Source organism: Oncorhynchus kisutch, linkage group LG16, assembly GCF_002021735.2.
Source record: "Oncorhynchus kisutch isolate 150728-3 linkage group LG16, Okis_V2, whole genome shotgun sequence".
Classification (NCBI taxonomy): Eukaryota; Metazoa; Chordata; class Actinopteri; order Salmoniformes; family Salmonidae; genus Oncorhynchus; species Oncorhynchus kisutch.
The window spans coordinates 12,883,759-12,901,795 of NC_034189.2; the positions used below are offsets into that span (position 1 = coordinate 12,883,759).

Sequence of the window (18,037 nt, forward strand, 5' to 3'; positions counted from 1 at the left end):
GTTCAGCACAGGCCTCTATACTGAGGATGTTCAGCACAGGCCTCTATACTCAGGATGTTCAACACAGGCCTCTATACTGAGGATGTTCAGCACAGGCCTCTAAACGAGGATGTTCAGCACAGGCCTCTATACCGAGGATGTTCAGCACAGGCCTCTATCCTGAGGATGTTCAGCACAGGCCTATATACTGAGGATGTTCAGCACAGGCCTCTATACTGAGGATGTTCAGCACAGGCCTATATACTGAGGATGTTCAGCACAGGCCTCTATACTGAGGATGTTCAGCACAGGCCTCTATACTGAGGATGTTCAGCACAGGCCTATATACTGAGGATGTTCAGCACAGGCCTGTATACTGAGGATGTTCAGCACAGGCCTCTATACTGAGGATGTTCAGCACAGGCCTCTATACTCAGGATGTTCAACACAGGCCTCTATACTGAGGATGTTCAGCACAGGCCTCTAAACGAGGATGTTCAGCACAGGCCTCTATACCGAGGATGTTCAGCACAGGCCTCTAGACCGAGGATGTTCAGCACAGGCCTCTATACCGAGGATGTTAAGCACATGCCTCTATACTGAGAACGTTGAGCACAGGCCTCTATACCGAGGATGTTCAGCACAGGCCTCTATACCGAGGATGTTCAGCACAGGCCTCTATACCGAGGATGTTCAGCACAGGCCTCTATACTGAGGATGTTCAGCACAGGTCTCTATACTGAGGATGTTCAGCACAGGCCTCTATACTGAGGATGTTCAGCACATGCCTCTATACTGAGGATGTTCAGCACAGGCCTCTATACTGAGGATGTTCAGCACAGGCCTCTATACTGAGGATGTTCAGCACAGGCCTATATACTGAGGATGTTCAGCACATGCCTCTATACTGAGGATGTTCAGCACAGGCCTCTATACTGAGGATGTTCAGCACAGGCCTCTATACTGAGGATGTTCAGCACAGGCCTCTATACTGAGGATGTTCAGCACAGGCCTCTGTACTGAGGATGTTCAGCACAGGCCTCTATACTGAGGATGTTCAGCACAGGCCTCTATACTGAGGATGTTCAGCACAGGCCTCTATACTGAGGATGTTCAGCACAGGCCTCTATACTGAGGATGTTCAGCACAGGCCTCTATACTGAGGATGTTCAGCACAGGCCTATATACTGACGATGTTCAGCACAGGCCTCTATACTGAGGATGTTCAGCACAGTCCTCTAAACGAGGATGTTCAGCACAGGCCTCTATACCGAGAATGTTCAGCACAGGCCTCTAGACCGAGGATGTTCAGCACAGGCCTCTATACCGAGGATGTTCAGCACAGGCCTCTATACCGAGGATGTTCAGCACAGGCCTATATACTGAGGATGTTCAGCACAGGCCTCTATACTGAGGATGTTCAGCACAGTCCTCTATACGAGGATGTTCAGCACAGGCCTCTATACCGAGGATGTTCAGCACAGGCCACTAGACCGAGGATGTTCAGCACAGGCCTCTATACCGAGGATGTTCAGCACATGCCTCTATACTGAGGATGTTCAGCACAGTCCTCTATACGAGGATGTTCAGCACAGGCCTCTATACCGAGGATGTTCAGCACAGGCCTCTAGACCGAGGATGTTCAGCACAGGCCTCTATACCGAGGATGTTCAGCACATGCCTCTATACTGAGGACGTTGAGCACAGGCCTCTATACTGAGGACGTTCAGCACAGGCCTCTATACTGAGGATGTTCAGCACAGGCCTATATACTGAGAATGTTCAGCACAGGCCTCTATACTGAGAATGTTCAGCACAGGCCTCTATACTGAGGATGTTCAGCACAGGCCTCTGTACTGAGCATGTTCAGCACAGGCCTCTATACTGAGGATGTTCAGCACAGGCCTATATACTGAGGATTTTCTGCACAGGCCTCTATACTGAGGATGTTCAGCACAGGCCTCTATACTGATGATGTTCAGCACAGGCCTATATACTGAGGATGTTCAGCACATGCCTCTATACTGAGGATGTTCAGCACAGTCCTCTATACGAGGATGTTCAGCACAGGCCTCTATACCGAGGATGTTCAGCACAGGCCTCTAGACCGAGGATGTTCAGCACAGGCCTCTATACCGAGGATGTTCAGCACATGCCTCTATACTGAGGACGTTGAGCACAGGCCTCTATACTGAGGACGTTCAGCACAGGCCTCTATACTGAGGATGTTCAGCACAGGCCTATATACTGAGAATGTTCAGCACAGGCCTCTATACTGAGAATGTTCAGCACAGGCCTCTATACTGAGGATGTTCAGCACAGGCCTCTGTACTGAGCATGTTCAGCACAGGCCTCTATACTGAGGATGTTCAGCACAGGCCTATATACTGAGGATTTTCTGCACAGGCCTCTATACTGAGGATGTTCAGCACAGGCCTATATACTGAGGATGTTCAGCACAGGCCTCTATACTGAGGATGTTCAGCACAGGCCTATATACTGAGGATGTTCAGCACAGGCCTATATACTGAGGATGTTCAGCACAGGCCTGTATACTGAGGATGTTCAGCACAGGCCTCTATACTGAGGATGTTCAGCACAGGCCTCTATACTCAGGATGTTCAACACAGGCCTCTATACTGAGGATGTTCAGCACAGGCCTCTAAACGAGGATGTTCAGCACAGGCCTCTATACCGAGGATGTTCAGCACAGGCCTCTATCCTGAGGATGTTCAGCACAGGCCTATATACTGAGGATGTTCAGCACAGGCCTCTATACTGAGGATGTTCAGCACAGGCCTATATACTGAGGATGTTCAGCACAGGCCTCTATACTGAGGATGTTCAGCACAGGCCTCTATACTGAGGATGTTCAGCACAGGCCTATATACTGAGGATGTTCAGCACAGGCCTGTATACTGAGGATGTTCAGCACAGGCCTCTATACTGAGGATGTTCAGCACAGGCCTCTATACTCAGGATGTTCAACACAGGCCTCTATACTGAGGATGTTCAGCACAGGCCTCTAAACGAGGATGTTCAGCACAGGCCTCTATACCGAGGATGTTCAGCACAGGCCTCTAGACCGAGGATGTTCAGCACAGGCCTCTATACCGAGGATGTTAAGCACATGCCTCTATACTGAGAACGTTGAGCACAGGCCTCTATACCGAGGATGTTCAGCACAGGCCTCTATACCGAGGATGTTCAGCACAGGCCTCTATACCGAGGATGTTCAGCACAGGCCTCTATACTGAGGATGTTCAGCACAGGTCTCTATACTGAGGATGTTCAGCACAGGCCTCTATACTGAGGATGTTCAGCACATGCCTCTATACTGAGGATGTTCAGCACAGGCCTCTATACTGAGGATGTTCAGCACAGGCCTCTATACTGAGGATGTTCAGCACAGGCCTATATACTGAGGATGTTCAGCACATGCCTCTATACTGAGGATGTTCAGCACAGGCCTCTATACTGAGGATGTTCAGCACAGGCCTCTATACTGAGGATGTTCAGCACAGGCCTCTATACTGAGGATGTTCAGCACAGGCCTCTGTACTGAGGATGTTCAGCACAGGCCTCTATACTGAGGATGTTCAGCACAGGCCTCTATACTGAGGATGTTCAGCACAGGCCTCTATACTGAGGATGTTCAGCACAGGCCTCTATACTGAGGATGTTCAGCACAGGCCTCTATACTGAGGATGTTCAGCACAGGCCTATATACTGACGATGTTCAGCACAGGCCTCTATACTGAGGATGTTCAGCACAGTCCTCTAAACGAGGATGTTCAGCACAGGCCTCTATACCGAGAATGTTCAGCACAGGCCTCTAGACCGAGGATGTTCAGCACAGGCCTCTATACCGAGGATGTTCAGCACAGGCCTCTATACCGAGGATGTTCAGCACAGGCCTATATACTGAGGATGTTCAGCACAGGCCTCTATACTGAGGATGTTCAGCACAGTCCTCTATACGAGGATGTTCAGCACAGGCCTCTATACCGAGGATGTTCAGCACAGGCCACTAGACCGAGGATGTTCAGCACAGGCCTCTATACCGAGGATGTTCAGCACATGCCTCTATACTGAGGATGTTCAGCACAGTCCTCTATACGAGGATGTTCAGCACAGGCCTCTATACCGAGGATGTTCAGCACAGGCCTCTAGACCGAGGATGTTCAGCACAGGCCTCTATACCGAGGATGTTCAGCACATGCCTCTATACTGAGGACGTTGAGCACAGGCCTCTATACTGAGGACGTTCAGCACAGGCCTCTATACTGAGGATGTTCAGCACAGGCCTATATACTGAGAATGTTCAGCACAGGCCTCTATACTGAGAATGTTCAGCACAGGCCTCTATACTGAGGATGTTCAGCACAGGCCTCTGTACTGAGCATGTTCAGCACAGGCCTCTATACTGAGGATGTTCAGCACAGGCCTATATACTGAGGATTTTCTGCACAGGCCTCTATACTGAGGATGTTCAGCACAGGCCTCTATACTGATGATGTTCAGCACAGGCCTATATACTGAGGATGTTCAGCACATGCCTCTATACTGAGGACGTTGAGCACAGGCCTCTATACTGAGGATGTTCAGCACAGGCCTATATACTGAGGATGTTCAGCACAGGCCTCTATACTGAGAATGTTCAGCACAGGCCTCTATACTGAGAATGTTCAGCACAGGCCTCTATACTGAGGATGTTCAGCACAGGCCTCTATACTGAGGATGTTCAGCACAGGCCTCTGTACTGAGGATGTTCAGCACAGGCCTCTATACTGAGGATGTTCAGCACAGGCCTATATACTGAGGATGTTCAGCACAGGCCTCTATACTGAGGATGTTCAGCACAGGCCTCTATACTGAGGATGTTCAGCACCGGCCTCTATACTCAGGATGTTCAACACAGGCCTCTATACTGAGGATGTTCAGCACAGGCCTCTATACTGAGGATGTTCAGCACAGGCCTCTATACTGAGGATGTTCAGCACAGGCCTATATACTGACGATGTTCAGCACAGGCCTCTATACTGAGGATGTTCAGCACAGTCCTCTAAACGAGGATGTTCAGCACAGGCCTCTATACCGAGGATGTTCAGCACAGGCCTCTAGACCGAGGATGTTCAGCACAGGCCTCTATACCGAGGATGTTCAGCACATGCCTCTATACTGAGGACGTTGAGCACAGGCCTATATACTGAGGATGTTCAGCACAGGCCTCTATACTGAGGATGTTCAGCACAGTCCTCTATACGAGGATGTTCAGCACAGGCCTCTATACCGAGGATGTTCAGCACAGGCCACTAGACCGAGGATGTTCAGCACAGGCCTCTATACCGAGGATGTTCAGCACATGCCTCTATACTGAGGACGTTGAGCACAGGCCTCTATCCCGAGGATGTTCAGCACAGGCCTCTATACCGAGGATGTTCAGCACAGGCCTCTATACCGAGGATGTTTAGCACAGGCCTCTATACTGAGGATGTTCAGCACAGGCCTCTATATTGAGGATGTTCAGCACAGGCCTCTATACTGAGGATGTTCAGCACAGGCCTCTATACTGAGGATGCTCAGCACAGGCCTCTATACTGAGGATGTTCAGCACAGGCCTCTATACTGAGGATGTTCAGCACATGCCTCTATACTGAGGACGTTGAGCACAGGCCTCTATACCGAGGATGTTCAGCACATGCCTCTATACTGAGGACGTTCAGCACAGGCCTCTATACTCAGGATGTTCAACACAGGCCTCTATACTGAGGATGTTCAGCACATGCCTCTATACTGAGGATGTTCAGCACAGGCCTCTATACTCAGGATGTTCAACACAGGCCTCTATACTGAGGATGTTCAGCACAGGCCTATATACTGAGGATGTTCAGCACATGCCTCTATACTGAGGATGTTCAGCACAGGCCTCTATAGTGATTTTTAAGTAATTAATTTGCATTTTATTGCATGACATAAGTATTTGATACATCAGAAAAGCAGAACTTATTTATATTTGGTACAGAAACCTTTGTTTGCAATTACAGACATCATACGTTTCCTGCAGTTCTTGACCAGGTTTGCACACACCGCAGCAGGGATTTTGGCCCACTCCATACAGACCTTCTCCAGATCCTTCAGGTTTCGGGGCTGTCGCTGGGCAATACGGACCTTCAGCTCCCTCCAAAGATTTTCTATTGGGTTCAGGTCTGGAGACTGGCTAGGCCACTCCAGGACCTTGAGATGCTTCTTACGGAGCCACTCCTTAGTTGCCCTGGCTGTGTGTTTCGGGTCGTTGTCATGCTGGAAGACCCAGCCACGACCCATCTTCAATGCTCTTACTGAGGGAAGGAGGTTGTTGGCCAAGATCTCGCAATACATGGCCCCATCCATCCTCCCCTCAATACGGTGCAGTCGTCCTGTCCCCTTTGCAGAAAAGCATCCCCAAAGAATGATGTTTCCACCTCCATGCTTCACGGTTGGGATGGTGTTCTTGGTGTTGTACTCATCCTTCTTCTTCCTCCAAACACGGCGAGTGGAGTTTAGACCAAAAAGCTATATTTTTGTCTCATCAGACCACATGACCTTCTCCCATTCCTCCTCTGAATCATCCAGATGGTCATTGGCAAACTTCAGATGGGCCTGGACATGCACTGGCTTGAGCAGGGGGACCTTGCGTGTGCTGCAGGATTTTAATCCATGATGGCGTAGTGTGTTACTAATGGTTTTCTTTGAGACTGTGGTCCTAGCTCTCTTCAGGTCATTGACCAGGTCCTGCCGTGTAGTCCTGGGCTGATCCCTCACCTTCCTCATGATCATTGATGCCCCACGAGGTGAGATCTTGCATGGAGCCCCAGACCGAGGGTGATTGACCGTCATTTTGAACTTCTTCCATTTTCTAATAATTGCGCCAACAGTTGTTGCATTCTCACCAAGCTGCTTGCCTATTGTCCTGTAGCCCATCCCAGCCTTGTGCAGGTCTACAATTTATCCCTGATGTCCTTACACAGCCCTCTGGTCTTGGCTATTGTGGAGTGGTTGGAGTCTGTTTGATTGAGTGTGTTGACAGGTGCCTTTTATACAGGTAACGAGTCCAAACAGGTGCAGTTAACACAGGTAATGAGTGGAGAACAGGAGGGCTTCTTAAAGAAAAACTAACAAGTCTGTGAGAGCCAGAATTCTTACTGGTTGGTAGGTGATCAAATACTTATGTCATGCAATAAAATGCAAATTAATTACTTAAAAATCATACAATGTGATTTTCTGGATTTTTGTTTTAGATTCCGTTTCTTATCGTTGAAGTGTACCTATGATTTAAAAAATTACAGACCTCTACATGCTTTGTAAGTAGGAAAACCTGCAAAATCAGCAGTGTATCAAATACTTGTTCTCCCCACTGTATGTTAAAACACATTTCTAAAAGATATTAAAAAAGAGAAACAACTCCAGGCCTTGAGGGCTGTTGTTCTGCTTGGTTTTCATATCCTCCCAGGACTTAGTAACCATCAATTAATATCATTGATAGGTTTGATAGTCTAAACATTGGTTGCCATGTTGAAATCAATCTCTGATTAAATGTCAAGGATAAAAATCCACAAACACTACTACAGCCTATGAACCCCTCCTTTAAAGGGATAGTCCATTTCTAAAGAATGACAATCAACATACACTGTCGAGCTTAAGGACTGGATCTGAAATCAACATACACTGTTGAGCTTAAGGACTGGATCTGAAATCAACATACACTGTCGAGCTTAAGGACTGGATCTGAAATCAACATACACTGTTGAGCTTAAGGACTGGATCTGAAATCAACATACACTGTTGAGCTTAAGGACTGGATCTGAAATCAACATACACTGTTGAGCTTAAGGACTGGATCTGAAATCAGCATACACTGTTGAGCTTAAGGACTGGATCTGAAGGACCCCTCTTTTCAAGGGATAGTTCCCTCGAAAGTTATTCTGACCATTTTCCTCAAAAGAGCACATTCTGTTCTGAAGATCTGCAAGTTTCAGTCACAAATGAATGAGAAATATATATAGGCACCATCTAACTCAAGTTTATTAAATGATTACAACCGGGCAATTATCCAACAGTGATTATTGAAATCATTTGTAGGCCTACCAACTCTAATACACTATACATTTTCTCACTTACATATAAGGTAGAATACAAAACTGTAGTTAAATGTATTATTTTATTAGGAATATCCATCCCTTATAAGTCCAATGACTTGACAGGTGTCCACAGATCTGTATCTGTAGCCTAGTGTCCTATTTTAACCTTTCACCTGAGAGAAAAAGCAGTTTTATACCTTCTAAAAACACCTCCAATTGAACGTTTATATGTTATCATATATACCGTACCCATATGTACTACTGCACACAGCCAACCTTCCTCACCCAATGAATTTCTCTTCATACTACTCTGAAACTTTTCTCAGCGGCTCTTTTTCAAAGGCGTGGGTATGACAAGGCCTCCCCTTGTCGACCAATCACCAACGAGAAACCCGTAATGTGTGTAGAGCAGCGTCCAATCAGCAGTTTGGGAGGCTGTTTTGAACCGACCCGGCCGCTAGCCAATCAGGCCGTTCTCGTATTGAGCTAGCGCGAGGCTGTCTACATATGGATAGAGAAGACAGGAGAAAGGCGAGACTGTAGGATTCCAGAATCCAGACTGACTTGACTGCTGCTTAACAATACAGGTACGTTACTTGTTATAACAATAATAACATTGCATTATTTTTTACTACCACCATTTGAATAATTTATAACATTGACTTGTGTTAAATGACATGGTTATTTTAATAATTTGAATTGAGATTATGTTATTGTTAAGTCTTTCTGTGGTATTTTAGTGCAATTGTGGTTTAAATGTGCTTAGATGTTATTCATTTTGCAGGCAAATAGTGTTTGATAATTTTTTCCCCCATAATGTGTGATTTATTGTGGTATTGACAGAAATCTGCTGAAAATGGCCTTGATCTATTTTAATATTGTTTACACGGTCATTTATCATAAAGAAAATGAACATGTCACTGTTGTCTCGTGGACTCTGTTTTTTCCTGATTTTTAAAGTAACCCAAAGTTATTCAACTGTAATTTTCTGAGACTTGTATTCCTCACACGCATCGCTGCTGTGTGTAACACTGTGAATATGGCTGGCTATAGCCTGTCTACGAATAACACTGTTCTTCTATTGCAACCCGATTTCGATGTCATCTACATAAATAATCATACATTTTCAGAATAAACGTTTGTTTTCCGCTGAACTCTTTTATCTCTATTCAACAATGTAAAGAAAATGTTAATGTCATCGTCGAAAAGCTGTTTTTGAGATTTGTTATCGCCCTTAGTCAAATGATTGCTCTCACCATGTAGTAAAATGGCTGGCGATTTAAACCATTGAGGAAAGGCAGCGCTAACGCAGAGAAGGGACGGGGAATTGTTGGAGAAAAACAAATTATCTACGGACGAAAAATACTGCACTTTTTCGTTTTCCATTCGAAATGTTTATCTCTAACTTTCTGCATTAAAGTATTTGTATTTTCCCCTTTTTATTCATTTTCGCAACTTCTCGATTGCAGCAGGATGGCTGGCGCACTGTCTTTGTTACCGAGAGCAATGCACCAAGCGACAGTCAGGGGTATAACTTCAGAAAACAGTGAAATGTCACGAAATACGAAATGACAGTTTTAATATATTAACCCGAATAAAAAGAACGGTCTTTGTTTTATCTGACTACGTTGTTTTGTTTTTAATTAGCGGTCACATTTAGTCGTTATAGCTCTTGGAACCGGAGGGGGGTGTGTATCGCTTTGTTACATAGTCAGCCGCGTAAGCCTTCCCCTCGCTCTACAGAAGCCATTTTATTCAATGGGAGCTCCAGTGAAGAACAGCACTCTCCTCGCCTGTATAGCAGCCACACTACCCAATACTAGGCGCTATGAACTGGGACTGAGCTACCGTACGGAGCGGGGAATTAAAAACCGAAAAAGTAATAACATTTCTGGCAAAGTAAGATTGAAATAGGCAAGAAGGTGGAAAATAAACAGGAGTTTCTCTCATGAGGACGCATTTCACAAAATGGAAGATGAATAATTCGCGTTGATGACCTCTCTATTTTTCTCTGTATGTGTAGTTGAAGCGTCTCATTCTATCGCAACATAGTAACTAGTCGGAGCGCTCCCTATACTATAGCTGGTATGAAGAAAGTAAAGTTCGCGTTGCGTTGGATGCAATGGAGTAAAGTTTAGAGAGCTAAAAAATATGAAAATAAAAGGCAGAAAATGGCTAATGACAAGGAGATGGGCGGTGGCGAGGGGAGAATATGGTGGGGGCTTTCTTATTTGATTGAGATTCTAATGGGAGGTGTTTTGTAAAAATGCTCATTTACTTTGTAGATTAGAATTCGATTATTTTCCAAATTTGAATTTATATCTAAGTATCAATTCACATTCCCAAGAATGACATTTCTCAAATAGCCTAGTTATTAAATCTAGATTAGAATTAGATTATTTTCCAAAATTGAATTTATATATAAATATCAATTCACATTCCCAAGAATGACATTTCTCAAATAGCCTAGTTAAATCATTTAAAGTATTTTTGAGAAATGAAAATAAAAACCTTACACTCCATTGTAATTACATAGTAAAAACAGACATTACAACAGCACATAGTCTCCTAGCCACATTTCCTTAATTCCCCATTTTTCTCCATTCTAAGACTCCTTGGCCAATTCCACATCTTCTCCCGTATCACACCTACAGAATGCAAATGCATTCCAACCAATTCTTATTCTAGAGCTAATTGGAATTCATTATAATTCTAAAAATGATTCTTATTCTAGAACTCCTTCTAAATTCTAATTCCCTTGTTCCCTTCTATGGTTCCACCACCTACCATAATAATCATCATTTATTAAACTTTTATAGTACTTTTCATTATATAAAGAATCTCAAAGCTCTTTAAAGCAACACAAAAAAAAGAAGACAAGCAATTTAGAAAACAACAACATAATTCATGAGATGTCATGAATTCATGAGAGGGTTGTCAAGTTCATGGCTTGAATGGTCTTTGGACCGAAGCACTGTGTCATCAAGGTGGTTTGCCATTAATGTGAAGTTGCCCATCACCAGTGGTCAATGATGTTAAATTAATCTGTTGGGTGTTGTGTAATCACATTATGTCTGAATTAATTTCTCAATAAAGACCACAGTTAGTCTCCAACATGAATTGTGTTTGACTCTCCATTCACAAATGTCATCAAGTGTTTATTGAAATATTCATTGAAATGAACATGCCATGGTCAATGTGCTTTGGTACTTGCATCACCTGAAAAAAAATAGTATACAGGTTCACTTTCCCAGAAGAAAATCAAACCACAACATTGAATTAACCCATTTTCATCTTCTCTCCACTCTCACCAGATACTGACCCAATCAACCAATTAACCAATCAACGAGTTCCAGACCACAGCTAGGCCCCGCCCAGTGACCAGGATGGCTAAAGGCACTCCAGGGAAGCCCAAAGGCAAGATGTCCTCCTACGCCTACTTCGTTCAGACCTGCCGTGAGGAGCACAAGAAGAAGACTCCTGAGATACCTGTCAACTTCGCTGAGTTCTCCAAGAAGTGCTCCGGAAGATGGAAGGTGAGGAATGGATGGATGGATAGATACTTTATTGGTCCCTGAAGGACAATTAATAACAATTTCTAGTTAGTTATCACGATGAAGTTGATTAATTGATTGGTGACATATCATGTTTTTTATGCAAAAAAAAATATTTTCACATCTTATTTCACAGTTCTAGAGATGAGATAATGAGGATGATGGGATTGAGATTATTAACTATCATGCCATTTAGTGTTGCCTGGCCAATACATCACACTACGCAGCCCACACAAATGGTTATTGGGACAGAGGTCAAGTTCATTTAATTGAGTTTTACCTCAATTAAATTCAATCAATCTTTTGCTCCCAAATCTATTGTTCCCCTAAAGGACAAACCGGGTGGTAGCCTAAAGCTTACAAATCAAGAACGGCAAGTTATTTGTTGACTAAGGTGTGGTTACATGTTCCGTACTGCAGGTGGCGCAACAAGACCACATATCATGCTGGCTTCTTATATTAAATGACAATTAGGCGACCTTCAATAGACCTCTCTGTTTGAATATGTTTTTTTTCCGTATGGTACCAAATGAACACTGCCCATGTGTCCATCCTTTCAAAGTCTATTGCTGGGAAGGTTTTAAGTGGTGTAAATGTTGTGATTTTTTTCCCCCCAGACGATGTCTGGTAAGGAGAAGGGGAAGTTTGACGACATGGCGAAGCAGGATAAGGTGCGTTACGACAACGAGATGATGCACTTCGCCCCTGGAGGCAAGAAGGGAAGGAAGAAGGACCCCAACGCACCAAAGAGGCCCTCGTACGTATCACACACACAGACTGGCACACACATACATGGATGGAGTCACAGACAGACAGACACACAGACACACAGACACACAGACACACAGACACACAGACACAGACAGACACACAGACAGACACAGACACACAGACAGACAGACACACAGACACACAGACAGACAGACACAGACACAGACTCCTTCACCCATGTTTTGGTTTTCAGTAAGTATATCAATACACACATCAGACATCACGACACACTAAAATGAAGGAGAAAAATCACAATAATAAATCAAATAATAATTTCTCCACAGCTCTGGTTTCTTCATCTTCTGTGCGGACCACCGGCCCAAGATCAAGGCCCAGCACCCCAGCCTGGGCATCGGGGACGTGGCCAAGAAACTGGGGGAGCAATGGAACAACCTGACTGATGCCACCAAACAGCCCTACCTGATCAAGGCCAACAAACTCAAAGACAAATACCAGAAGGTAAACTAACCTACCTGTGTATTGTATTGTACCACATACACACAAAGACAATTACCAGGAAGTAACATTTATATTGATTGATGAGTTGATTGGTTACATTACACCTTGTATCTGATATCTGCACCGTTTTACTGTCACACATTGCACATTTTCACACACACACACACACACACACACACACACACACACACACACACACACACACACACACACACACACACACACACACACACACACACACACACACACACACACACACACACACACTTCAACCAGGTACCTTATTAAAAGCAACTTTCACTTTAATAATAACCTGACAACATCGCTACCGATCAAAACATCTACCAACCAATCAACCAATCAAATTAAATAGAATCCAGTGTGTTTCTGTCACCTGACCCCAAGTGAGAAGCTCAAATTGGACACCAATATCCACCACTGTTGATTAGCCAGTGTAGCCCGGACAACACCCAATGTTGTCCCAGCCAGTCGAATAACACATTTGACTCTGTCTCTCTCTCCCTCCCTCCCTCTCTCCCCCCCAGGACGTTGCTGACTATAAGTCCGGTAAGGGCAAGGTGGTAGTTCCGAGCATGGCAATGGCCCCAAAGCCCATGACGAAGAGTAATATGGACGACGATGATGATGACGACGATGAGGAAGACGAGGAGGAGGAGGATGAGGAGGAGGATGACGAGTAGATCGCCTGAGTTCTGTTTTTTGTGTTTTATTATGATGGTGACGATAATGATTATTAAGTCATGCGTTTTCCTTTCCAGTTTGAAATGCGATTTGTAGGGTTAAGAAGAAACACAGGTGATATCTTTTTATGTTCCTTAATGACATTGCTCTGCGCCCTTCCCTCCTTCATTCTATTCCCTCCTTCATTCTATTCCCTCCTTCCACCTCTTTGTTGTTTTGACGTTGTCATTATGTTCATTTTGTGTTAACTGCTTCTGTAAAGTTCTCTTTGTACATTGTGTCAAGTTAAGATGTTGAGACTGTACGTTACTATGGCAACTGTGATTGAACTCGAAGTAGACCCCTAATACCCCCACCCCACCCCCAACAGCTGTGTGTGTGCTCATGCTCGTGTGTGTGTGTGTTTGTGTTACCGTGTCCATCTCACCAGCACTGTCCAGTGTCTTCCTCAAAACCCGCCTAGCATTGTCTCTTTAACAGGCTCTATATCGATTCAACGGAGAAGCATTTAAAACCAGTGGTAGCATTGCAGTATATATAAACACCTTTTTGTTTCTTGGATTCGTCCCAAATTACACCCTATTCCTTATATAGTGCACTACTTTTGACTAGGGCCTATAAGGAATCCCATGGAGCTCTGGTTAAAAGTAGTGCACTATATAGGGAATAGGGCGCCATCTGGGACTTTGTTTTTAAAAAGAATGTGCAAGGTGTTGTTTTACTGTATATGGTTGACTTAGACTTTAGTCCATGTTTTTGTTTTTTAAAATTTGTAATGATTATTTTTCTGAGGCCTCCAGATGTAAGGTGATTTCTGATTGCACATATCTAGTAGGGGTGGTGTTGTTGTATCTAGGTGGCTGTTTGTGTAGCTGTGTGTTGGTTGTTGCACCAGGAAGTGTTGCCATGGTGAAACTAACTCCCAGTTCAACAGCCTCCCATGTAAACGAACAGTAGTGGCTGGTTAGCTAGTGTATGCTGGCCAACAGTCATTTAATACTATGGTTCAGGGTCGTTTAGTAACTTCCACTACGGTCACATTTTCACTTAGTCATGCATTGATGTCAATGGGAGACAAAGTGAAAATTTGACTTAAGTGAAAGTTAAGATTCGCTCCTTTGAAACCGAGGAGGATGGAAAACATCCAAACAACAGTATATAATGGAAACTATCATTTCCTTTTTGGCTAAGTGCATTTTAACCGTTCGTTGTTGTAAGATCTCTCATGATGAAAAACAAAAAACGACACTGAGTGAAAAAGCACGACTATTGAAGACAATAAACCTGTACTTATCTGTATCTAAGATGTTTTCTTTTTTGTATGTTTAGAAAAAGCTATGTTTGGAATTATTATTAAAGTATGACATTTTTACACGTGGTGTTATGTATTAATGATTTCCATTTTGCTGCTTGAAAGTCTCTCTCACCAAAACCTTCTCATCTTGTCACGTGAAACTCCCCCCCCCAAAAAAACACATATCATCATTATTAAAAGAGTTGTCTGAATATTATTATAACTAAAAGTGGATCTGCAATAAAGAGAACATACATTTCTCATTGAACTTATACTGTACACCTAGAAGAATGATTGAACTCTGTACTTTACACCTAGAAGAAGGATTGAACTCTGTACTTTACACCTAGAAGAATGATTGAACTCTGTACTTTACACCTAGAAGAAGGATTGAACTCTGTACTTTACACCTAGAAGAATGATTGAACTCTGTACTTTACACCTAGAAGAAGGATTGAACTCTGTACTTTACACCTAGAAGAATGATTGAACTCTGTACTTTACACCTAGAAGAAGGATTGAACTCTGTACTTTACACCTAGAAGAATGATTGAACTCTGTACTTTACACCTAGAAGAATGATTGAACTCTGTACTTTACACCTAGAAGAAGGATTGACCTCTTTACTCCTAGAAGAATGATTGACCTCTTTACACCTAGAAGAAGGATTGACCTCTGTACTGTACACCTAGAAGAATGATTGACCTCTTTACTTTACTCCTAGAAGAAGGATTGACCTCTTTACACCTAGAAGAATGATTGACCTCTTTACTCCTAGAAGAATGATTGACCTCTTTACACCTAGAAGAAGGATTGACCTCTGTACTTTACTCCTAGAAGAATGATTGACCTCTTTACTTTACTCCTAGAAGAAGGATTGACCTCTTTACACCTAGAAGATTGATTGACCTCTGTACTTTACACCTAGAAGAATGATTGAACTCTGTACTTTACACCTAGAAGAATGATTGAACTCTGTACTTTACACCTAGAAGAATGATTGAACTCTGTACTTTACACCTAGAAGAATGATTGAACTCTTTACACCTAGAAGAATGATTGACCTCTTTACACCTAGAAGAATGATTGAACTCTGTACTTTACTATTAGAAGAATGATTGAACTCTGTACTTTACTATTAGAAGAATGATTGACCTCTTTACACCTAGAAGAATGATTGACCTCTTTACACCTAGAAGAATGATTGACCTCTTTACACCTAGAAGAAGGCTTGAACTCTGTACTTTACACCTAGAAGAATGATTGAACTCTGTACTTTACACCTAGAAGAATGATTGAACTCTGTACTTTACACCTAGAAGAATGATTGACCTCTTTACACCTAGAAGAATGATTGACCTCTTTACACCTAGAAGAAGGATTGAACTCTGTACTTTACACCTAGAAGAATGATTGAACTCTGTACTTTACACCTAGAAGAATGATTGAACTCTGTACTTTACACCTAGAAGAATGATTGAACTCTGTACTTTACACCTAGAAGAATGATTGACCTCTTTACACCTAGAAGAATGATTGACCTCTTTACACCTAGAAGAAGGATTGAACTCTGTACTTTACACCTAGAAGAATGATTGAACTCTGTACTTTACTCCTAGAAGAAGGATTGACCTCTTTACTCCTAGAAGAATGATTGAACTCTGTACTTTACTCCTAGAAGAATGATTGACCTCTTTACACCTAGAAGAATGATTGAACTCTGTACTTTACTCCTAGAAGAATGATTGACCTCTTTACACCTAGAAGAATGATTGAACTCTGTACTTTACTCCTAGAAGAAGGATTGACCTCTTTACTCCTAGAAGAATTATTGAACTCTGTACTTTACTCCTAGAAGAATGATTGAACTCTGTACTTTACTCCTAGAAGAATGATTGAACTCTGTACTTTACTCCTAGAAGATTGATTGACCTCTTTACTCCTAGAAGATTGATTGAACTCTGTACTTTACTCCTAGAAGATTGATTGACCTCTTTACTCCTAGAAGATTGATTGACCTCTTTACACCTAGAAGAATTATTGAACTCTGTACTTTACTCTTAGAAGGATTGACCTCTTTACTCCTAGAAGAATGATTGACCTCTTTACACCCAGAAGATTGATTGAACTCTGTACTTTACTCTTAGAAGAAGGATTGACCTCTTTACTCCTAGAAGAATGATTGACCTCTTTACACCTAGAAGAATGATTGACCTCTGTACTTTACTCTTAGAAGAAGGATTGACCTCTTTACTCCTAGAAGAATGATTGACCTCTTTACACCCAGAAGAATGATTGACCTCTGTACTTTACTCTTAGAAGAAGGATTGACCTCTTTACTCCTAGAAGAATGATTGACCTCTTTACTCCTAGAAGAATGATTGACCTCTTTACACCCAGAAGATTGATTGAACTCTGTACTTTACTCCTAGAAGAATGATTGACCTCTTTACTCCTAGAAGAATGATTGACCTCTTTACTCCTAGAAGAATGATTGACCTCTTTACACCCAGAAGATTGATTGAACTCTGTACACCCAGAAGAATGATTGACCTCTTTACACCTAGAAGAAGGATTGACCTCTTTACTCCTAGAAGAATGATTGACCTCTTTACACCTAGAAGAAGGATTGACCTCTGTACTGTACACCTAGAAGAATGATTGACCTCTTTACTTTACTCCTAGAAGAAGGATTGACCTCTTTACACCTAGAAGAATGATTGACCTCTTTACTCCTAGAAGAATGATTGACCTCTTTACACCTAGAAGAAGGATTGACCTCTGTACTTTACTCCTAGAAGAATGATTGACCTCTTTACTTTACTCCTAGAAGAAGGATTGACCTCTTTACACCTAGAAGATTGATTGACCTCTGTACTTTACACCTAGAAGAATGATTGACCTCTGTACTTTACACCTAGAAGAATGATTGAACTCTGTACTTTACACCTAGAAGAATGATTGAACTCTGTACTTTACACCTAGAAGAATGATTGAACTCTGTACTTTACACCTAGAAGAATGATTGAACTCTTTACACCTAGAAGAATGATTGACCTCTTTACACCTAGAAGAATGATTGAACTCTGTACTTTACTATTAGAAGAATGATTGAACTCTGTACTTTACTATTAGAAGAATGATTGACCTCTTTACAC

General features: G+C 42.8%; 1 protein-coding gene across 1 annotated transcript; it reads left to right on the forward strand.

Moving 5' to 3' along the window:
- Positions 1-8,566: 8,566 nt before the first annotated feature.
- On the forward strand, positions 8,567-14,959 carry LOC109881862 (high mobility group protein B3-like). The gene is made up of 5 exons (XM_020473962.2): positions 8,567-8,686; positions 11,414-11,635; positions 12,271-12,410; positions 12,709-12,883; positions 13,429-14,959. Exons 2-5 carry the CDS (start codon positions 11,486-11,488, stop codon positions 13,582-13,584), a joined length of 621 nt encoding a protein of 206 aa, XP_020329551.1. The 5' UTR covers positions 8,567-8,686; positions 11,414-11,485; the 3' UTR covers positions 13,585-14,959.
- Positions 14,960-18,037: the final 3,078 nt, after the last annotated feature.